Here is a 23,757-nt window from a genome sequence, read left to right on the forward strand (position 1 = left end):
GAGCTGGCTGATTCATTTGGGAGATGAAGGAGTGGAGCACATAATTCTCATTAATGAAGAATGGCAAGAGCTAGGACAGCTTAGTGCTCAGCCCCTCCTGCCAATCAAGCCAATCTTAAATCCATTCGGAGATGACAGTGAAAAACGATTTTTGTAGTAGGTCCTGGCTGCTATAAGGAAGCTTTGGCCCACTCAGAGAGATTTCTCTGAGACAAACTCCCAAGGGAAACCATAAATGACTCATTGACTAGTATTTAGCTCTTACGACCAGGATTGGATTTACAATGCTGATGAAGGTGATCCCCTGGAAATGAGAAACTGACCCAATGAATTCTAGATAAATTCCTGCAGTCAGAGCCATAGGCCTGGAAAACATCCCTAACCCTTATGTTGAACCAGAATGAGAATTTAAAACATATTATCTTGATAAGGGAGCTGTGCCCTGGATTAGAGTATACTCCTTTATAAAAGTCTCTGCTGCAAGCCCAAATCAATGCAAACCCCACAGCCCTAGCTGAAAAGCAATGTAGGGGGTAGCTGTTGAAGCCAGAGGTCTCCAAAATTGAAATAGATGGTGTCATCAACGATGACTTTGTTGCCCAATATAGGGCTTTGTGTGGACTGAAAACATTGGTGGTTTGTTTCATTGAGCTGCATGCCACCAACATACCACTCAAAACTCAGAGTAAGTGTTTCTTACTCACCGGGTGCCGAGCCACTCTCTCCCTCTGCACCCTTGATCTCTCCCTTCCCAATACCCCAACCTCAGATGCTCTAAGGAGAAAGATGACTAGATGTGGGACCAAGGTCTCCCTGTCCCCAAGGAGGATCAAAGGCCACATGCCTCTGTCCAGTGAAACTATGGACAGATATCCAAAAAGCTATGGAACTTTAGGGGGGCAGAGACTCAACTTTCATGTCTTCTTCGGATATGGGTGCCAAAGTCATCATCCTACTCAATCTGTAGGGGGAGAAGAGGTCTGGATTGAACCAGCAGGGTTTGGGCAGGGTTTGTTTGAAGTGGAGAAGGAAAGCTAACAACATGGTATTTCTGTGGCTTCCACTGCTGAATGTACAATTGGTATTGATACTTTATATGCCTGTATTGTGAATGTTCATAAGTGCCAGAGGCCACTTACAATCAAGAAGAGCCACATGCAGAGAACTGCTAGTACCTTTGGGGCCCCACCACCCTAATGACCACTTTGAGCTACAAGTCTCTATGACACTTAGAGCCTCTGAAAAAGAGAGGCAACCTCCACTTGGAGATGCCCCCTTGTGTTTAGGATTCATTGCCTCCCTAACCCGGTTACCAGGTAGACACCCTTTGAAAAGCAGCTATTAGCCAGTTCCTGAGCTCTTGATTAAATTGAATGTTTGACCTATGGAGGCCTGTGACTCTCCAATATGATAATCATTTTAAGGTGAGCCAATTTGGACTCAATGACTAACAAGGTGGAAAGGACCCAGGAAGCCTCATTGTGAAACAGTAATGGTATATTCAAGAAGGCACCCAGCCTGGCCCCAGTAACATCTCAGCTCTACATGAAAAACTTTTAGGAAAAACTATTCACCATTGGGCCACCTGAAGCAAAGCCACTTGTTCAATGAGACCCTCAATTCACAGAGGCTTCCCTAAGTGCCTGGGCCTGGTTCACTAACCTGAAACCCAGTGTTCTTCACTAGGCTGCAGTGGCTTTCAACCTCAATGAGAGCTATGAAGGACCAAAGATGGACATAGTCACTCTACTCAGTGGGCAGAACTCAAGGCTATTCTCATGGCTCCAACCAATACTCCCTTTGATGAACCTACTATATTTTTACTGACTTTTGTACTGTTGCCAATGAACTACCTGTTTGGTTTGCCACTTGGAAAGCTACGGACTGGAAGATTAAAGACACCTCTTTTTGAGTCTGAAAACAAATCATGGAAACAAATCATGGCGCTGATTGAACCATCTGCGTAATTCATATAGATGCCCATGATAAGAATGACTGGAATCAAGCTTCTGACTAAGCCTGAACCATCTAGATTGCCACCATTGCTGCCTGGATCTATCCTTGTACCAGACATGGCAACACACCCACCATTCCAGACAGGGCACAAAATAAAGCACTCTACGTTTCTGATGCAGAGGCTACCACCTCGTGCCAAACTTATGACTCCTGCCACAAGTTGGCTCATTTACCTCATGGTGAGGGAGGACATATCACACACAAGGCATTGCCCCCATGCTCCTGGCAGACTGACTACATCAAACCTTTGTCCCCTCTCAGAGCTACTGGTGGTGCCTCACCACTGCTGACACATTTCCAAGTTATGGAATTGCTATTCCACTCCAATCAGCCGGCACAAGTCACAACAGTATGGCCCATGAAATTAATCTGAGTCATGTGTTTTGCTTTCCGGATCATTTTCAGTCTAACAGCGGTGTGGCTTATAGCACAAAAACTACTCGACAATGAACTGTTAGTTAAGGTGGTCATGAACCTTTCCTACTCCCAACCACCCACAGCCATGTGGTATTCCTGAGGTTTGTCTTCCTTCCTTACCAGCTCCCGTTCACACATCTTAGTAGAGCAGTTTTGTCCCTGAAGGCAGCTGTCCCCAAAAAAGGAATCATCTCATCTCACCTGTTTCTGGATAATAATTAAATGAAAGGAGTGGGAATTATATAGACCTATTTTGAAAATTTGGGTCTCTGCTATGACCATTCTGGACAGGATGCGTCTTTTTTCCCCTCTAGATTTTAAGTTCCCTAAATAGAAAGTCTACACGTTATCCAGAATAATGTTTGATGTATTGTGAGTGTTCCCTAAATAGCAGAATTAATCCTCTAAGCCGAGAAGATTCATTCAGGAAATCACGGTTTATTTGTTCTCTTTTGTTTTGTTTTTCCATTAAATTAAATCTGGGCATTCAACAATATAAGATTCAAATAATCAAAAATTATCCTACAGCTATACTTAGGAAGAGCCACATCTTATTACCCTCTCAGAAAACAGCTCCTCAAGGACACTGAGCACTACATTGTGCATATGAGAAGTTAACTATTTAAAAGGTATATCAGCATTAAATAATTCTCAGTAATTTCCTCCCTGGTTAATTTAATTTTATCATAAGGAATGTGCCTGGTGGTTCACTAAGATAATCAACAGCTATTAAGATGATCATCTTGTCTATAATTACATTTAAAATGAAGAATTTTTAAAAAGCAGAGCACTATGTATTGTGGTAAGTTCTCTTATTCACGTCACTAATATGTAAATTTCCCCCAATATCATCTTTGTAAGACACACGGACGTGAGTAAAGTTTAAAATGTACTTATTTTAGCTTACATATTTTAACTCTGAGGAATCATTTTTAAATTACCTGTAAATAGTAATTGGTCTCTATTAAAAACCAGAGAAACAGTTGAATACTTACATTTTCTTTAAACACAACTTTGTGAGTAATGTAGTTGATGACTGATTGGTGCTTGTCCCTACATAATTGGTACAAACTTAAATGAGATATTTAACCCACTTTTTATGCATCAGTATGACACAGGCACACAGGCCTCTAACCTATAAACAAATAAAATGAATGGACTCAAAATGAATTAGTCAATGAGTGATCAAAATTTTTTTAAGATAAAAAACGTGAAATGTAACTTTTCCAAAACTGTACTCAACATTGGAAGGGAGATAGAAATATTATCTCTTCCTTTTGAGATAAACCAAAATTATTCTGCTCTTTTTTCCTTCTCATATCAAGATTACGATGCACTGCATCATCACAGATTTATGAGGGTTTTTTTGTTTATATTAATTCTAAAGTAGTTTTGAGGCTGCCTAGAAAAATAAGTACAATTAAACAGAGCCCAAAAAGTGAGGAAATCAGGGCAAAGGGAAAATAAAGAAGGAAGAAAATAAGATGAAATTTGGAATAATAAAAGCACACAAAATGTATGCTATAAGATCACATTCACAAACGAGATGTGCTTCATTGAATTGGCTCTGAGCTTCCTGGCAGCCAAGTCAAAAAGGTATGCACAATCAGTAAAAAATTCATGCTGTTCATGAGGTAAAAACAAACCAGATACTTAGATGAAGCACAGCGATTTCCTTTAGAAAGACTGGGTTTCCTTATAAAGAGGATACATGTGACAAAAATAAATAACAGCTTCATGGGCATACTAACAAAAAATATGCCATGTTTCACAAGCAGTTTGTATAACAGTGCTCCTTAGAGTAAGTAAGCTAAAGGCAGTGCAGCTTGGTAAAAGCAATTTGTGATGGCCTAAAATGATGTGCGGTAATTATGCAGCCCTAGATTGATCTGTAGGAAGGACCTGGCCACCCACTTCCAAAAAAACTGGCCATGAAAACCCTATGACTAGCAGCACAGCATCATGTGATAAAGCATCAGAAGGGAGAGGATGGCACAAAAAGACCTGCAGGGTTCTGACTGCTGTACACAGAGTCACTGGGAGTCAGAACTGACCCAACGGCACTAACAACGAAAACTGATCTAACTATATTAGAGGATAAAATTTAGAGTGGCTTGAAAATTGAATGATCTTCCTCTCTCAAAACTGCAACCACACTCTGCTCCCCCATGGGAGAGATGGTCTAAGCTTGACTTGGACCTAGACAGACAGTCCCATGTGTACATATTCAGGTTTGGTATAGATTATCTAGATCCCAGGAGTCTTCCCAGGGATCCACAGTGCTGTCCTCGCCTTTCTCCCAGCACACCTCAGTTTAATAATCTACAACAACGGTTCTCGGACTTGAATGCACATCAGAATCACCTGAAGGACTTGTTAAAACACAATTGCTAGGCCCCAACCACTAGCTGCTAATTCAGTAGGTCTGGGGTGGGACTTCAAATTTCTAATACGTTCCCAAGTGATGCTAACAGTGGCAAAAGAACTACACTGTGACGACCACTGATCTACTCCAGGGGTAGGGAAACATTTTCTGTCAAGGGCCAAAAAGTGAATATTTTAGGTTTTGCAGGCCATCCAATCTCTGATGCACTACCCTGCATTTGTAGTGCAAAAGCAGCCATAGACAATACTTAAAACAAATGAGCACATAAAACTATTTACAAAAATAGGTAGTGGACCAGATGTGACCCACCGGCCATCTCTGCTGACCCCTGATCTACACCAGCCTGCTGGGGTCTGTAAGCCCACGCATAGACAAAAAGCTCTGCTCCACTACTGGCCTTGTCATAGTGCCTGAAGGCTGCCAGCAAAGTGTCAAAGTTTTGGTAATTAACTTTCTTCAAGTGGTGCCGAACTGCTGCAGTCAGGGCTCGCTGTCTATCCGTGCCTCGAAGGCATTCACCTGGAGGTCTGTTATGGATGAGATCACCAGCTCCTATTGAAGAGGGAAGAAAAGTCTTTTATCTGAATTTAAAGTCTGTCAATATTATTCCCATCCTAAAAAAGAGAGAGAGAGAGAGATCTAGCAACTTCTGTGAATGAAAAAACCTCACACCTAACTCTGACGCTATTAAACAGCATCACAGAAAATCCTTGCACATAAAAATGTACATCAAGTGGGGCCAGACCGGTGGTGTAGTGCTTAAGTTCATGCGCTCCGCTTTGGCGGCCCAGGGTTTGCAGGTATGGATCCCAGGTGCAGACCTACACACTGCTCATCAAGCCATGCTGTGGCGACATCCCATATACAAAATAGAGGAAGATGGGCACAGATGTTAGCTCAGGGCCAATCTTCCTCACGAAAAAAAAAAAAAGTACATAAATTGAAAAAAAATTAATATTTCTGTTTTATGTGACTCCTTTGCTTTATGAAAAAGTCTGAAAAAAAGAATCTTGTGGGGGAATCCAGCCCCACTCAGCTGCCAAATCCTTTCCTAAGACAGTGAAGCCCTTGCTAAGAGGCAGACATTAGTCTACAACGCTGAGGATCTGACAGCTGGGGCTGCTTTCATGTGGGGACCAGTCTGTGTGCCTCACAGCTGACTAGTCCTCTGGGAGCCCTTGTAAAAACTGGACTCAAATTTCCTACTCCCTCCTAATGTGAGTTTCTAGTCTGCCTTCAGTCTGCATATCAAGTTTCCATTTCTCAGCCCTGCTTCCCCCTATACCACCACCAGCACAGGAGACCTGCCCCCATCAACAGCTCCATTGACTGAGTCCTGACCCACAACCCCCTCAGTTATCTGGACGTCATGAACTCCCCAGTCTACCTACTACATCCCCCCAGACCTGGCCCTTACTTTCATTTATCCTTCATGACTTAAAGGAACTTCCCTGAACTATGACACAAAGAAAGTACACACAACTACACTGCCTGTAAACCCCATTCCTTGCCATTCCATTTTGGAAAACATTCTTGGATGTTAATGGTGGCAGAGATCAGACTAGAGTTGACCATGTTGCTTCAGACATGATGGCTTGGTGGATGTCACCAGAAGAAATCTTCTGCCTCTGTTCATTTTCCCCTGGCCTACCCCTTCCTTTCCTGCTTTCTTGGGGCAGGGTCATGCTGGCAGTTGGCTGTGATATCTTGGATGGATTAATTTAAATTACAACATAGGTTGCAGTTAAAGGCAACTGATATTTACACCCACTCTGTACAAGGCCCTCTATTAGGCTCTGTCAAGGGTCTCTTTTAGTAGGTTCTCATAGCACCTCTAAGTTTCTTACTTATTATGAAATCAGGAGCTAGTTCCACACACTCTGAGAGAAGTCTTGTTTCTAAGGGTAGACCCTGAGTATGGGTGAGAAGCCCACAACTAATGCTGGTTCCAGGAACTGGGCAAGTACTTAGACCAAGGTCATCTGAAATGGGGTCAGCAGCCATCCCACCATCCTAAGACAGGCAAAACACAAGGCTCTGCGAGAGGAAATCAAGACGCTTAGGGGTGATTTTTGACAAATAAGCATGGCTTCCTTTCCTCCTCCACATCCCTTCCGGGAAGTAAACACTTCGGGTGGCTGTTCCGTGTAACAGAGGTCCTCCCTCTTCCACAAAATGGCTCTTGGTTGGGTTTTTTATCTTCAGAGGTCTTCCCTCTCCATTAACATCCAAAAATAACCTTTTGAATGTTTTAACAACTCCACCTGGTTGTCCCACAACCCTATCAGGTGTAACTGCCTGGTGAGTTGTATGCTGATACCTGCTTCTGGCCTGGCCCTGAGAGAATATTTACGAAGCTCGTATCAAATCACTTGTAATTACTCAAGAGCCATTTCTAAAGAGCGGCAATCAGGAAGACAAGCTCTGGCCCTGTGAGAGAGACCCATGACCTAGCTACCACACCGCGACCATCAGAAAAGCTAAGCGAGCTCCTCAGTCAGACTCTGCCTACAACCATTTCCCACAATGCACCACTGTCCACCTGCCCCAGATTCTCCTTCAGATTGCCTCTGCTTTGGTGCGTTCTGGAAGTGGGCACTGCCCTTGCATTCTTCCTGGAGGCATCTTACCATAACCAGTAACTCCAGGCCCTAGGAAGGAGTCATTCTTTGGGCAGCTGCCTTCATTTCCCTAAGCAAGGGTAAGGGAGAAATCCAGGCCCAGTAAAGAAACCAATATGTCCCTGAAAGCAGGCAGACCCTGAAGCTTCCCAGAGAACAGATGCTATTAGTAACCCCAATAAGAGTCTCAAAGGTAAGAACTTAGAGTTAATCTGTGTCCATCCATGAGCTCCAGAAAAAGTCCAGAGAGGATTTATAGTCCTGTTTCACAGTTACGCTAAGCAGTACCAAGACTGGTACTGATACTTACATATTTTTTAAATTATTAATGTCAGTGTTCTTCCTTTTCATTTTATAACACTATTTTATCATTCAATTTACAAGAATAATGTTGATCAACTATTAGGAAATTTGTCAATGTTGTCAAATTGTCAAAATGACAAACTGTGTGTTGGATCCATCGATTCATGCTATAAATATTGGTGAAAAATGTACTGGGTGCTAGACCCCAAGGATCCAACAGACAGCAAGACAGAGCACCCACCAGCATGAAGCCTGCCCTCGAGTAGGCAGAGTTTACCAGAATAACCTACTTGTTTTTCAGACTAATGATGGGTTTCCTAAATCATCCTTTACCCCCTCCTACAGGTTTGAAGAGCCTCCAAGATGGAGAGGCATCCATTAAACATATAACAGTTTAGGGCCGGCCCCGTGGCTTAGCGGTTAAGCGCATGCGCTCCGCTGCTGGCAGCCGGGGTTCGGATCCCGGGTGCGCACCGACGCACCGCTTCTCTGGCCATGCTGAGGCCGCGTCCCACATACAGCAACTAGAAGGATGTGCAGCTATGACATACAACTATCTACTGGGGCTTTGTGGGGGAAAAAAACAATAAATAAATAAAATCTTTAAAAAAAAAAAAACATATAACAGTTCATCTAAAAACAGAACCAAAATATCATCTCCAAATGTGGAAATTTATGATGCTCTAAAACACCATGTTGCATAAACTCAATAAATATTTATTTTATTTGTCAGTGAGTAGATTTCAGCTAAAGCATTTTCAGTAGTGGTTCTTAAACTTTAGTGTACATAAGAACCTACTGAATCACAATATGTGGGCATGGGTCCCAGGAACCTGCGTATTTAACAAACTCCCTGGGTGATTTTAAAGCAGGTAGACTACAGACTATATTTTAAAAACCACTGATATACAACCCAATCCTAATAAGGTTTAGCATAGTTTTCCCTTTGGATGTCTGCTGTTTAGATTGCTTAGAAATAAAGACAAAATCCTGCTAAGTTTTTCTGCCACTTTATGGATTGATGGATTGATTGATTGATTAGCTGGTGGGAAGAGAGTGGTTCTTAATTATGTGATTGTGGAGTATAGTGCTTTCTCAAACTTGAACATGTCTACAATTCATCTGGAAATATTGTTAAAATGCAGTTTCTGATTCAGTAGGTCTGGAGTGAAGCCTGAGATTCTGCACTTCCAGGAAGCTTGCATGGGATACCAACACTGCCAGTCTGCAGACCACAATTTGAGTAATAAGGGCCTACGACATTATTTGAATTCATTAAAAAGCTGCTTCACTTCACTTTTGCTTGTTTAATGCAGGCCATATTATTTTCTAAACAAAATTCTGAGCCTTAATTACACTTAAGGTATTCATTACAAGGGCTTTAAACTGTACCTATTTCAAACATAATATGAAAAACTTTTTTCTCTCTTGTGCTACAAATTGTTCTCATTAATGTTAATGTAATATTTAAGCCTCTAAATTTAGAAGCTTTGAAAGAAGGAGATAGCGAACTTAACTGCATCACTTTGTGCGGATGTTGTTTGTTTGTTTTTTAAGAAGAAAGTTTGCATATTTACCATACTCCTCAGGACGGAGACAAGCTCCAAATGTGTGGTCTGGGGGAACGTTCATTGTTTCCGCAATGCTATCAAAGAAAACAAATCCTTTAGTTAAAATACCCACACACGGCATCTCTGGAATTTAAAATATGTTTGCCATATGTTTTTAATAGCCTATATTTTGTCCTAAAACCAAACTATGAAGATCAAACAGAAGTTCTCCAACAGATCTTTTATCTAATCTTCCACTTGCATTAACAATGGCTGAATATTTTCACTTGCTTCTGGTAGTCTAGATTTAAAAAGGAAAAACAGAACATATTCAAAGCAGAATTATGGAAGTATATATAGAGAGACAGAGACAGAGAAGGGAGAGAAAAATGCAACACAATAAGTTAAATTTCAGATATCCTAGAAATAAAGCTTTACACACAATTCTCCCTCCCTCTTCTCCAAAAGCCCTCTCCACCTTGGAGAACTCAGCACTTTCCTGGAATTCCAAGCTCTACAGAAGCTAAAAGAGGTCCCTGAATAACACAAAAGGATTTTTCTTATTTAATAGATAGAATATAATAGAATACAGACCAACATTGACCACAAGAGTACTTTTTTAATTCAATACAAAGACACTATCAATTCTAAGTTAATCATCAACTTACGGATCTAAAACTCTTCCAAGTTTATGCTGAAACTTTTCTTTGAAATCATCAACTTTCTTGGATACAATCTTAGCTCCTCTTTTCCTATAAAATTAGAAAATTGTCAAGATCTATATTACCTAAAGTGTTCTTGGCTGCCAAATATACATATGGTGAGGAATACTATAGTATCATTTGGGCCATCAAAAAATAAATTCAGTTTCAAAAGAAATTCTATACTAAAAAGAAAGCTTTATGTGGTCACGCATCTATCATTTATATTCTATTATAGAGACAATTTTATAATAGAAGATAAAATTTTGATTAAAGAATAAGACAAAGAGACTCAAAAATTTTTTCAGTAAACAAAACCAAAGTGTTAATATCATTATGTGTTAACTCCTAAAATTATAAAAGAAAATTAAGCATCAAATAAATAAATAACCAAAGGATATAAACAGATAATTCACATCTAGTAGGCAAATATATGGAGAAGTTGTAATACTGTCTAGCAATAAAAGAAATGTAAAATAAAATAACAGCAAAATGCCACTTTTAACATAGTACATAAGCAAATATATAGAGAGAGAAAGACAGAGAGAATATCCAACATTGGCAAAAACTATGGCAAAACACTTGTAGATTGCTAGTGTAAATTGCTATAATCCTTTAGGAAATAATTTGGCAATACTCAAAAAGCATAAAAATGTTCATTCCTTTTTATCTATATCTGGGAACCAGTCATAAGGAGATAATCCACATAATTAAAAACATGGAAAAGTTATATTTATAAAAATGTTTGTAGCCTCATTGACTATAATGGAAAAAAGAATCTAAATGTTCAGTGATGGAGGGTGATTAAATTATGTCACATTAACAAGAATATACTCTGCCTACATTTTAAGTGTTGGCTATTAAGAATACACAACAATATAGAGTTATTTTATGTTAAGTGAAAAAGCAGGATATAAAATGGGATTGCACTCTGATTAAAGCTATGCAAAAATCTACACAGGAAGCCATGCTAGAAAGAAATACATTAAAAAGATAATAATGGTTGATTTAAGGTGACAGGATTATGGGTGATTTTATTTTGCCAATTTTCTGTAATATAATTTCATTACTTCTATCACTGTGATTAAATGAATAAGATTCCTTTTGAGAACTGTAAAATTACAATACTACTATTTAATAATATTAAAATTAATAAATTATTATTTCGCTAAGACTAAAAACAATGAACATTAAATTCTTAAACTCCATTTGCTTTTAAAACTACTTCCTGTACTATAGAAATATCGAGCTGAGTAAATTTCTGGAGAAGAGTGACACTCTGTGGAGAAACAAAAGATGAAATATAAAGTCATTCATCTCTTATTTCTTCATTTACTTCCCATTAGCTCAAAAAGGAAAAAAAAAAAAAGAACAATATGGGTAAAGTCAGAATAAATCAATGGCAGTTTAAGGGACATAATTTGAACAAATAAAGTTGACAATCTGAAAACCAGCTCCAAGGGGCATAATTAGGAATATACAGGGATTACAAGGGTAAGGATTTTAAGTCATGGGGCCTACTCTTTTCAGTCAAAAAGTGCCTGGATTATGTTTCTGGGAGAAGTAGGAAGTATCTATGAGTAGCCATGTGTGTCAGACTATAGATAACTGTAAAATCATTACACAGCCTCACAGCATTCACTAACCAACTCAGAATAAAGTCCTTTGTGTACCACTGTATTTTTTTATTTAGACACACACACACACACGTGCACATGGTTCTAACTGATTCTTCAAACCAAAGGTTATAAACAGAATATAGATAAAGGTAGTTTTTACAGAGGAAATATACCCCTTAAAAGCTAAGAGTAAAACAAATTTACATTAAAATAGTGCATATAACATTGAGATGCCTTAAAATGTAAACAAACATGCTTAACTCCAAGTTTATAACAGAAATTACACAAGAATGAAGTAGTGAATTCTTTTTAAAATCTGACAAACCAAAGGAATAAAGAATCTCTCTATTGTTTTAGCAATAATTTTCCAATTAAGCTTCAAAATACAAAAAGTACTATCAAATAAAACATTGTTTCATGAAGGATGTTTCCTTGGGGATAGAGACAAGTTGGAGGAAAATGAACCCTGCCTATTGCCTGCTTTTATAAATTCAATGTATTTTTTTAATTGAGATATAATTGACATGTAGCATTGTATTAGTTTTAGGTGTACCGAGTGTATTTTTCTATGACTATCCCAAATCACTGGTAAATATGTCCTTATTAATGACCCAAAGGCTCTGCTCTTGGGATGTTCTTAAGTACCAGATTGTTGTTAATGTGTTTATTTCATATCTTTTATAAATTGATAGCACGTTCATATTTTTAAGCTTTCAAAAGTGGATAAGCCATATTTGTCATCTTCCTGTAAGTAGCAATTTCTATATTTAATTATAAATATCTATAATTCTTAAATATTTCAATCATTTGTTCATGTTTCCCTTTATGTAACACCTTAATGATAAATTAATGAATATTTGTTGTATGAGCTCTTCTATATCTTAAAGAAAACTCTCATATGGGTTTACTATAATACTGTAAGAATTTCCTTTGTGTTTGTGTTTTACCATTATCGTTTTGAATAATTCAAGTATCAAAAACTCATGAAAAAGGAGTGGAAGAGGAATGGAAATCAGTATTTCAGGCCTGTGATCAGAGAATCAAGTGCCTATACACCTGGTATGGTGGTTAAGGGCAGCCTGTGGAGCCACACTGCCTGGGTTTCACCCCTACTCTCAGCACTCCTTAGCTGCATGATCTTAGGCAAATGATTCAACTTCTCTGTCCCTCAATTTCTTCATCTGTAAATGGAAAGGATAAAAATTATCGTATACCTACCTCATGGAGTTGTTGGTAGGATTAAATTAATAATATATAAAGCACTTAGCACTTTGCCTCTACAACTGAGAGCTGTTATCAAGGCACCAGACAGGCAATCGAGCGAGGCAGGTTGGGTGCCTGTGGGAATACAAACTTTGTGTGCACACTGGGGCCTATGGAAACTTGGGCCAGTGTCTCCTTTAAAGAGGGCAGAGGGCAAAATAAATCCACTCCCACCACTGATGTGCAGAAATGCAGGCCCAGGGCCGGCCCTGTGGCTTAGCGGTTAAGTGCGCGCACTCTGCTACTGGCGGCCAGGGTTCGGATCCCAGGCGTGCACCGACACACTTCTCTGGCCATGCTGAGACCACATCCCACATACAGCAACTAGAAGGATGTGCAACTATGACATACAACTATCTACTGGGGCTTTGGGGGAAAAAAAAAGGAGGAGGATTGGCAATAGACGTTAGCTCAGAGCCAGTCTTCCTCAGCAAAAAGAGGAGGATTAGCACGGATGTTAGCTCAGGGCTGATCTTCCTAAAAAAAAAAGAGAAAGAAAAAGAAATGCAGGCCCAGTATATTAGTTTCCTGTGGTTGGTGTAACAAACTACCACAAACTGGTGGCTTAAAACAACAGAAATGTATTGTCTCAGTTCTGGAGGTTAGGAGTCTGAAATCAAGGTATCGGCAAAGCTGCATTCCTTCCAAAGGCTCTAAGGGAGAATCTATTCATTGCTTCTTCCAACATCTAGAGGCATTCTTTGCCCTTCCTTGGCTTGAGACCACATCACTCCAATCTCCTCCACCTTCATATCACCTTCTCCTCTGCTGTCTTCTCCTCTTTGGTCTCAAATCTTCCTCTGCCTTTCCCTTTTAAGGACACTTGTCATTGGATTTAGGGCCCACCCAGATAATCCAGAATGATCTCTTCATCTCAAGATCCTTAACTTAACTACATTTTCAAAGACCACTTTCCCACATAAGGTAACATTAATAAGTTCTGGGAATTAGAACATGGACATATCTTTTGGGTGGCCACCAGTCAATCCACTACACTAGTGGATTTTTTATAAGTATAGTAGGAAATATGGATATTTACAAGTAATTTCCCAGCGTTTTAAGTGTTGCTTTGATATATATTAGTAACGCTATTGTTATAACACTATAGAAATGAAAAATTAAAGAAACATTTTAATTTTCTAGGCAATTTGTCATCTATAGAATGAAAGTGTAAAAAGGTCACAGTTTGCAAGAGTTAAATCAAGATGCTCAGGTGCCCAAATAACTATTAAACAAAGCTGAATGATAAATGATAGGTTAATTATACATGACAAGAATGTCTTCATAGAGATTTGAAAGCCCATTGTCTTTAAGAAACATAAATAGAGTTGATCCCATAGATTAAAAACATGCATATATGTTTTCAGATCTGCTCATAAAGACATGAAGTAACTTTACAATGATACACACACAAAACAGTATCGTGGTTATCTCTGGGGGAACTAGACAGTTTGGAAGACATATCACTATATAGGTTTTTCTATTAATTATATGTTTGAACCATGCCAATGCATTATCTCTTCAAAAAATAAATTTAGTGCCGGCCCTGTGGCTTAGTGGTTAAGTGCACGCGCTCCGCTGCTGGCGGCCCGGGTTTGGATCCCAGGCGCACACCGACGCACCGCTTCTCCGGCCATGCTAAGGCCGCGTCCCACATACAGCAACTAGAAGGATGTGCAGCTATGACCTACAACTATCTACTGGGGCTTCGGGGGAAAAATAAAATAAAAATAAATAATTTAAATAAATAAATAAAATAAATAAATTTAATAAATAAACTTTTCTTTAAGTCCATATGCCATACATTTAACACTTGTTCCAGGACACAATATAATCAAACTTACATTTGTAGTTCATGGAGCCAATATAAAGTTTTTGCCATGGTTCGTCCATCATTAAAATGTGGTGTTGGAACCCCATACAAGTTAAACCTATGAAAACTTGAAGGGTTATACTTTCGGTTCTTTGCTTCTCCTGTGGGAGAAAAAAGAAAGCTTCTGACTTAAGCAACACAAATAAACTTATCTTGCAAGAAGCACATTATGTTCTCATTGAAAATGAAAATGAGAGTGGGAAAAAGAATGAAACTGCAACAGTGCGAGGCATGGCACAGATTTGGCTGCAGATGACAGAAGCATTCTCCACCTGAGCTGGGAGACTGGTAGGACAGGAGCTCCCTGCATTAATACTTGGAAAGTAAGTAGGGAAATGATGTAGGAGAAAAGACAGATATAAATGATGAAAAGTGTAGGCCCCATTAATGTTACAGAATTCCGGAAGCTCAGGGGAGGTACTACAATGCTTTGGGACCCCAGCAGTCTTTTCCACTGTGCCCGGATTTGAGAGGTTGGTGTTTTGTACTTGTTCTCACTGAGATTTAGTGATATCAGCAGAACATTGCAACTCTCACATTTCATTATAATCACTTAGCTCATATTAGAAACATTCAAAGGGTGATTGAGGGCTGAGAATCCAACAGGGAGGTCTTTATATTTAAAATCTAATACTGTACCTTTTTCAAGTCATGAAGTGGTGTTAGTATTCTATTTCTAGGTAAGAAAGTAAGACTGAAACCACAGATCAGCTAAAAGCTTAAGAAATGATGGAGAAAAGATTTTCAGCCTCACTAGTAACCCAAATAATGTAAATATAAACAATAATGTGAAATCATAATTTGTCTCTCAGTTAAGTAAAAATAAAGAAGATTGGCAAAGCTCACTATTGGGGAGGATGTAGGGAAATGGAAATTCTCGTACACTTGTGGGTGTGAGGGCAAATTGGGGCAGCTATTCAAGTGAATAAGAGTGAATATTTCAAATGCTCAGAAATCTAGGAATAAATCCTAAGGAAATATATCACAGTCACAAAGATATATAAACAATATATTTTCATAATACTGAAAAATACAATATAGATGCTGACATGAAATACAACCAAGATATTTCATAAAATGGGGGAGAAAAGCAAATAAAAAAAAGTATATAGAGTAGGAAACAAAACACACACATATACTCATATATGAATGTGCAAAGAAAAACATCTATGAAAGTATCATCTGTGAAAGATTGGGAATTGTGGGAGATTTTCTTTGTATTTTATATATTTCTATGTAACTGCATTTTATGAAAGAAATATCTATTACTTTAGTAATGATTAAAATTGAGTATACTTAAAAGATGTTGCAGATATATATTTATTGTTTTTTAATGGTGTCCTTGCATATTATTTTAAGTAAATATTTAAAACGTATATAGCAGGTTCCCCAAAAGGACGGAGAGTATTATCCCATTTAACTAAAGATAGATGGCTCAGTGGACGGAGGTTAGAAAGATGTTGAATATATCAACTGTAGTTAACTCTGGCTAATGGGATTTCTTTTTTTTTTTTTTAATTTTATTTATTGATTTTTTTCCCCCAAAGCCCCAGCAGATAGTTGTATGTCATAGCTGCACATCCTTCTAGTTGCTGTATGTGGGACACGGCCTCAGCATGGCTGGAGAAGCTGTGCGTCGGTGCGCGCCGGGGATCCGAACCCGGGCCGCCAGCAGCGGAGCGCGAGCACCCAACCACTAAGCCACGGGGCCGGCCCCAGCTAATGGGATTTCAAAAGATTACCTTTACTTTTTCATCTCTTTTCCTGATATTTACATTCTCTACAATTATTATGTATTTTTATAATAAAAAATAAAGCTACTTGCATTATGAGAAAAAAATGACAATATTAAAAAGACTGGATTCTATGACTTTTCAAGAAGCCAATGAAACTTCTGTAAAAATCAGCAAATGCTGGTAATTTCAGTCATTTTATAGTCCATTGGAGCTCTTGTAAATGTAAAAAAAATCTACACTCATTTTCCTCCAACTGCTAAATGCATGTAAGATATCTCATTATAGGTTGTCTATATATGTGTTCATTGCTATAGTTCCTTTCTAAAACAATTAAAAGACATTGGATTAGATTGTGTAACAGATGCTAAACTTTTTCAAAAAATGAATAAAATATTTTCCCAAGAGAGGGAGGGAGAGGAGGAGTAAAGGAAGGGAGGACCAGAAAGAGGAAAGGAAGAAAGGGAGGGAGCAAGCCAAGGAAGACAAGATGGTAGAGATATGGAGAGAAGTCAAGGTTGTGAGAAGGAACGTGGTGACCTGTGACCGAGTGGGTAGAAGCAGTGGCAACCTGACAACCTGAACGGGAGGGCAGAGACAATCTCAGGACTGGGATCATGTTAGAGAGTATAGGGAACCAGCAGAGACTGGCCATGAAAGAAGAGAATGGCAGATTCCAGACAGTGGAGCAATGGGCATAGGAGACAAGCCCCAGCTATGAGAAGAAATTTAGGAGGAAGAGGATAGAGAGGGAGTATGGTGCAAGAGGGTGGTGGAAGAGAAAAAGTAAAGAAACAAAGAGGAAGCGAGGGAGAGAGGGGCCTTGCACTGCAGTAAAGGACCAGTCTTGCTTCTAGCTAATGAAGATTGAGGTCATAAATCATGCAATCCATCGGCTTTCTCAGGACATGTATTAGAGTCTAATTCTCAATCCTTTATTATATTAAGACTCTACTTAGCATCAACATGTCAACAATTAAGTTGTATTTTACAGCACTATAAACATCTAATGCCTTTTAGTTGTGCTATAGTGTAATTCTAGTAATAGGCTACTATTATACAAGATCACTTAACAATAATAATAATAATAATAATAATAATAGTTATTGAGCCCTTACTATGAACCAGGCACTATGCTAAGCATTTTGCAGGCACTCAGTTAATCCTCACAATATTATTATCTCCATTTAAGAGATTAGAATAGATGATGATAGGATAAGTAAAATATCCAATGTCTAAACATTAGTAAATGGATGAGCTAGGATTTGAACCTGATCTATCTGTCTCAAAAATTTGTGCACTTGACCGTTACCCAATATTCCTCATATAAAGCTAAGCACTTAGAATAATACTGACATTTGAATAAGAATAGTATTTTTAAGCCTAAAACTACTAAAATGAGATAAGACTAACACTTAATATTTCTTAGCTGTTTTTTCATTTTAACGATACATATATTTCTACATTTTATGTACAAAATGCAGGGCCGGCCCCGTGGCTTAGTGGTTAAGTGCGCATGCTCCGCTACTGGTGGCCCAGGTTCGGATCCTGGGCGCGCACCGACGCACCGCTTCTCTAGCCATGCTGAGGCCGCGTCCCACATACAGCAACTAGAAGGATGTGCAACTGTGACATACAACTATCTACTGGGGTTTTGGGGAAAAAAAAAGGAGGAGGATTGGCAATAGATGTTAGCTCAGAGCCAGTCTTCCTCAGCAAAAAGAGGAGGATTAGCACGGATGTTAGCTCAGGGCTGATCTTCCTCACACACACACAGACACACACAAACAAACAAACAAACAAAATGCATAAGTGTATGTGTTCCCAGCTATCAGGGTATATGACCTTATGAATAATAAGTTATTATTTATTGATCATCTATTATATGCCAGGTATTTAACTATATGCACATTATCTCCTTTATTCCTCTTCACAAATCTGAGAGTCCTACATCCTCATGCCTATTTTATACCAGAGGACACCTACCCACATAATAATCATTGTGAGAAACAACATACAGATCATGTCCTTCCTTTCCTTCTTTAAACACTTCTTCATAGGATTTTGGTGGATTCACCACATCTCTAGCAGATAATTCTGCAGGAAGAATTAATGAAATCAGTTTTAAGGTATTATTCATCTATTTATAACATATTTAAATTGACTAGAACAAATGACAAATGCTGATTACATAGGCTACACAGGCATCCTGGGAGAACAGAAAGCCAACATAAATGAAGATTTATCAAGAAAGACAGGATATAGCCTAGGTGTCACTGTCCTAGGGACCCCCACTTGACCTGGCTCACTCCAAGAATTCTGAAGAATATCAGAACTCTGTATTGGTTAACCATTTAGGTTGTTCTGAGCCATAGTCCAAGCCTGGTTAAATTCCTGATTCTGAGAATCTCAGGACAATTTTGATATCAGCTTGCTCCAGACTTCCCAAGATGATCTAAGCAAATTTGAATTACAAATCAGTTTCAGAAACCTAATGCCTTGTGGTGCCTTAGTGCAAATTTTCACAGCTGTAGACCGAAGCACACATCCTGAGTCTGTTTTGATCTGAATATCCATCTTCAAAGTGGCCAAAGTGCAGGGAAATCACTGGAATCAGGGAGAAATTCTTCCTACTGGTCCCAAATCTAGAGCTTTAAGATGTTTGTTTAACAGCTGTTTTCCCATGACTGGTGGTCCCCAGTTTTGTATACAGTGAATTATTTAGTTTTTATTGTTTTATTTAATAATTTTTAAATATAATTCCATTTACAATTTCACTCTTTCCTGTCAACCTAACAACATAGATTAAGATGTTTTCTTCCTTTTGGACTTTCTGCCAAGAACTGGGATCTGTAAACAAACAGTTAAGAATACCAGAAGGTGGTCCTACTCAAAATAATCCTATAAAGCAGCACTTCTTTTGATATATGAAGCATTACACCTATTAATACACATATACATGTTTTGGAACATTCTTTCTATTATATATTTAAATGAGGTACACTTAGTACTTTCCATATTAAATAGACTAATCCCAGATAGCAGTTATGATATAATTACTATAATACTATAATGCCATGTCTACATAAATACAATTTTTTAAACTTATTAAAAAGAAAGAAAAGATATTTTATCTGTTCTAAAACACATTTTTTCATGTTTCAAATTTTAACAAATTTTAACTTTAGATCTGATACAATAAAGTACAACTGCAGATTTTGCATTCCAAGAGAGGCATAATTTATCTCCAGAGTGGATGTTACTATGTTAAGGAAAATAATCTAATGGGCCTTCTGGTAAAAAAAAGATAAAGTTCCCAGAGCAGAGCCTTAATGGATGCACAGGGACAAAGAGAGAACCGAATTTCTCTGCAGGATAAAGAGAGATGGAATTTGAGGTCTCCTGTGTTAAGACCCCTGGGGAAAGGAGGTAAGAGACCTGAAAAGGGCAGTAAGAGATAAATGTGAGAAAGGTATAAAGAAAAACCCCCAACAACGTGGCAGGAGGCTGGGGCTGCAGAAGAAATAATGGCCTGTGACCAATTCCATTATAAGCTGTTGTTTGTTGAAAGATGTGCTCCACTCCCTCTCAAAATGAGAAGGAAAGTGTGCTCTACACACCGCCTGTGTTTGGTTAATACGCGAGTAGACTTCGCGGATGCGCATGAAGGGAGTGCAGTGCACAGCATTTACCAAACTTATTTGCTCCATAGTCTATTTTATGAAACAGAGTTTCGTAAAGACGTAAGAGTTATGAACACATCAGAGGCATTGGTGGAAATAAAACACACAAATGGACTTCCAGGGAGAAAGGACTGCAGCCTTCACAGCTGGCCCTAACGTCAACTTTCCCAAGTCTCCTTCCTGTCTTTATACCATCTCTTCCATGCTCACTGATCTCCACTCCGAAACCTGAATTTTTACTGCCTTGACACACATAAAATCTAAGAATTCTGGGTCTGAGAGTAACTTTCTTGCTATGATCCCATCTTTCACTCTTGAAGCATCATTTACACCACCACTAAACACCATACTAATGGGATATTTAGCCCCATTTTCTAAGAAAACTTACCTCCCCACCCACTCTCCACCCCTTATTTTTTTTACTACCTTTGATGACTGCTGTCCCAAATGTGGTATTGAGTACATCCAAGCCTTTGGGTAATCCTGGCGTTTGATCATGAGATTTTCCTAATGGTGCCCGTTGATTGCTAAAATATACTGATTCCTTTTTATCTTTAATTTTCTGTTGAAACGTTGTAATAGGCTGTGGGTTTATCAATACTTTTGCCTAAAGAAATCACACAAAGCACAGATGTAACAACAAAAAAAGTAAAAATCTGAAAACTAAAATTCTAATCAATAGCTGGGGAGAAGAGAATATGATTGTGGAAAAACATTTCATTATCATTGCCTTTGCGCACCTTCAAATGAACTGTCAGAATTGGGGCTATGAAGCTTAAACATGCCTAAACATGAATTTTCAACAAGGTTAAAAGGTTTCAATGTGGCTAAAAGGTTTATGAGGGGAGCTCCCCAGTTACTCAATTCAAATATTCCAGAGAAGTGGGAATGTCAAGCACAAGAACCATGTGATTTCCACAAGTTCTCTCCAGATATGTAGATAAGGCCTTAAGAATCTAAACTGGCCATTCCATCAATGCAGATAACGGTCAGGCCCCACCTCCACTCAAGGTATATAAAAGCTCTCTGTGGTGCCTCTAGACAATATCACCCAGTCTTTGTCCTCTTTGTACCTAACAAAGCCGGATCGCATTTGTCTTCACTGCGAGCAAGTAGAGTGCAATTCGGCTTTTTTTTGTCTGAGGGGAGAATATATAGTTTGTGGCTCAAACCATTAATTTCTCTACACTCTCTTGACTGTTGCTTTTTGTTTTTTTTTTTCACTGCTCGAGATTAAGAGTGAGAAGGAGATTGGAACTAATGATTTCACTAATACCTCATTTGTGCATTTTCACCTCAGTAAATTAATAATGTACAAGGAAAAAAAAGAAAAGAAGTTACCGGTATTGAAATTTTAGATCTTATTCCATGTGTCAAAGAAGGTGCAATTTTGGGATCATTTGCTCTGCCATAAAATACCCTTTCGGCTCCAGCAGGTGGATATCTGAAGTTGAAAAATTTTTTTGCCTCAGGTGGAGTAATTAACTACAAACAGTGAGACAAGAAAATAGAATTATTAAGTGTAGTTTTCTAAATATTAGCAGGACTGATATATACCAATCAATGAACAGCCTTCATTGCATGAGTGTAGTAAGTACATGAGAAACTACAGCTCTGAATAATGAAACTGCCTAAAATGTATTTTTTTCTGGAAATAAACAACATATTTTAAAAGTTATATTTAGAAAACAATCAGGAAGTATCCAGGTTAGAAGGCATACCATAAATGACCATTTCCTGTTGAAATAAATGGAATCTCCGGTAGTTTTGGAGAGCTGGAAATTGTAAGCCTGGAATTTTTACTTCTTTGGACAAACTCAATAGAAGGCCTCAAAATACAGTAAAGAATCCAACTGACCACATTCAATTTATACAACTTTCATAAGGAATATTGAGGGTTGTCTATTTTATGTTCATACAAATACATATTGAAAATGCTCACCGTGGGAAGTTTTTCAGTCAAGCAGTCTGCAACTCTGTATCCAATTGGAATAACTTTCCCTGCCTAAGGAAAAAAAAACGCAATAGTTGGTCATTGTCAGGGTAAAGGGGGATTATTGTGAAGAATAGAATTTACTTCAAATTTGGCCTATGCTTCTAATGCTACAAAGTTACTTTCAACTACTTAACACAATTAAGAAAAAAAGTAAGAACAAATAGCAGATCAAAAGCAATCCTGATATAAACACTAAATGCCAAATACATATAAGTATACCTTTATACAGCACTAGGATTGTCAGCAATCCAGCCAATTACAGGAGCTTTGTGACATGCTGAGGGATTCAACTTTCAGATATAATCTTGTCATCATTCACAGGTGAATCGTGGGAGTATGGCTGCATTCAAGCTTAACTCAAGATAAAAGTGTTAGGTGTTTCTGAGTGTGTGTGAGAGTGTCTGCGTGTGCGTGTATTCCCACTAACACCCTAACTTTCAGCATTTGCAAACATGTCACTTCTTGCCAAATGTCTTCAGTGAAGGGCCCGAATCTCACTTGGCTTTGGTCACTTAATTCTAACTTGGGTCTTATCTGCCCTGTCTGTGCCCAAGGCAAAGATTATAACTGTTCATTCCCAACAATGCACCTCTTATCTAGTTCCCCCTTATCGTTTCAAGACAGCTGATAGTTATTTCTGCAAAGCACAAGTTTCTCTTTGAAAAAGCTGAGGGAAAGAAACTTCCCATAAAGAGTGTTCTGGGCCTCTGGAGGGGCCTGGGGGGAATCAGTGAGGACAGAGAAAAGCAGAGAGATTGAGAGTTGGGTGGATGGATGAATGTATAGATGGATGAATGTATAGATGCTGGCAGGGGGATGGATACATTTAGATAAATGGAGGGATGGCTGGATGAAAATATAGACAGATGGATACAGATGGGTAGGTGAAAGGTGTTTATTATGTTAAATGTTGAGTACAGAATTCCTCTTAGGGGGAGAACTATCAAGGTTTAAGAGAGTATCTTGAGGCATCTCTGTATATGAAAAAGGAAGCCCACAGACACGGCCAGACAGAGAATTTAATTGCTGTGCTAAAAAATGGGAGATAATATGAACTATTGATGGGATAGACTAAGGAAGGAAGGATTAAAGGACATGATAGATAGATTGAGAAGAAAGTGAAAGGAGGGCAAGACCCAGCAAGGAGGTGAGAGGCCAGGGGGCCCAAGATGAGAAACTGGCCAGCAAGAAGCGGCCCAGCCTTCAGGCCAAATCTTGAGTAAATTCTACTCACATAACTACATTATGTGTGGAGAACCTTGCGTAAAAAAAGAAAAGGCTGTGTTCTAACCTGGGCTGAAGCAGGGTGGAGAAAAGGGAGGAGAGATACAAGTGATTTGTAATTCAGCTGGAAATTGTGAGAAATCTCAGAGATATCAGGGAACATAAAGTCTTTCTTGCTATGCGTGTTAGAGGAGCTCGAGCCATTCTTTTAAATATTCAATAGAAAGATGACCCCATAAGGCTGAAGAACATGGAGATACCAAGGCAGCTACTCTCTGGGTGATAGGTGGTTAGAGAGAGAAGGATGGATGGATTGATTGATGGATCAATCAGTCCGTGGCCTGACAGATAATTTTACTTGTCCCTCATCTG

The 23,757-nt window shown here is 38.7% G+C and overlaps 1 protein-coding gene across 1 annotated transcript in view; it reads right to left on the bottom strand.

Moving 5' to 3' along the window:
• The window catches only part of EFHB (EF-hand domain family member B), a 48,013-nt gene that overhangs the window by 8,924 nt on the left and 15,332 nt on the right, over positions 1–23,757 (bottom strand). The window contains exons 2-9 of the mRNA XM_004419412.3: positions 22,108–22,170; positions 21,507–21,650; positions 20,592–20,772; positions 18,469–18,579; positions 14,721–14,850; positions 9,962–10,045; positions 9,321–9,388; positions 5,217–5,371 (exon numbers count right to left, since the gene is read on the bottom strand). Coding sequence (XP_004419469.1) covers positions 5,217–5,371; positions 9,321–9,388; positions 9,962–10,045; positions 14,721–14,850; positions 18,469–18,579; positions 20,592–20,772; positions 21,507–21,650; positions 22,108–22,170 — 936 coding nt within the window. The remainder of the gene's footprint in view (positions 1–5,216; positions 5,372–9,320; positions 9,389–9,961; positions 10,046–14,720; positions 14,851–18,468; positions 18,580–20,591; positions 20,773–21,506; positions 21,651–22,107; positions 22,171–23,757) is intronic.

The sequence above is a fragment of the Ceratotherium simum genome, chromosome 5 (genome assembly GCF_057802395.1).
Source record: "Ceratotherium simum simum isolate JZ-2026a chromosome 5, ASM5780239v1, whole genome shotgun sequence".
NCBI classification, from domain to species: domain Eukaryota; kingdom Metazoa; phylum Chordata; class Mammalia; order Perissodactyla; family Rhinocerotidae; genus Ceratotherium; species Ceratotherium simum.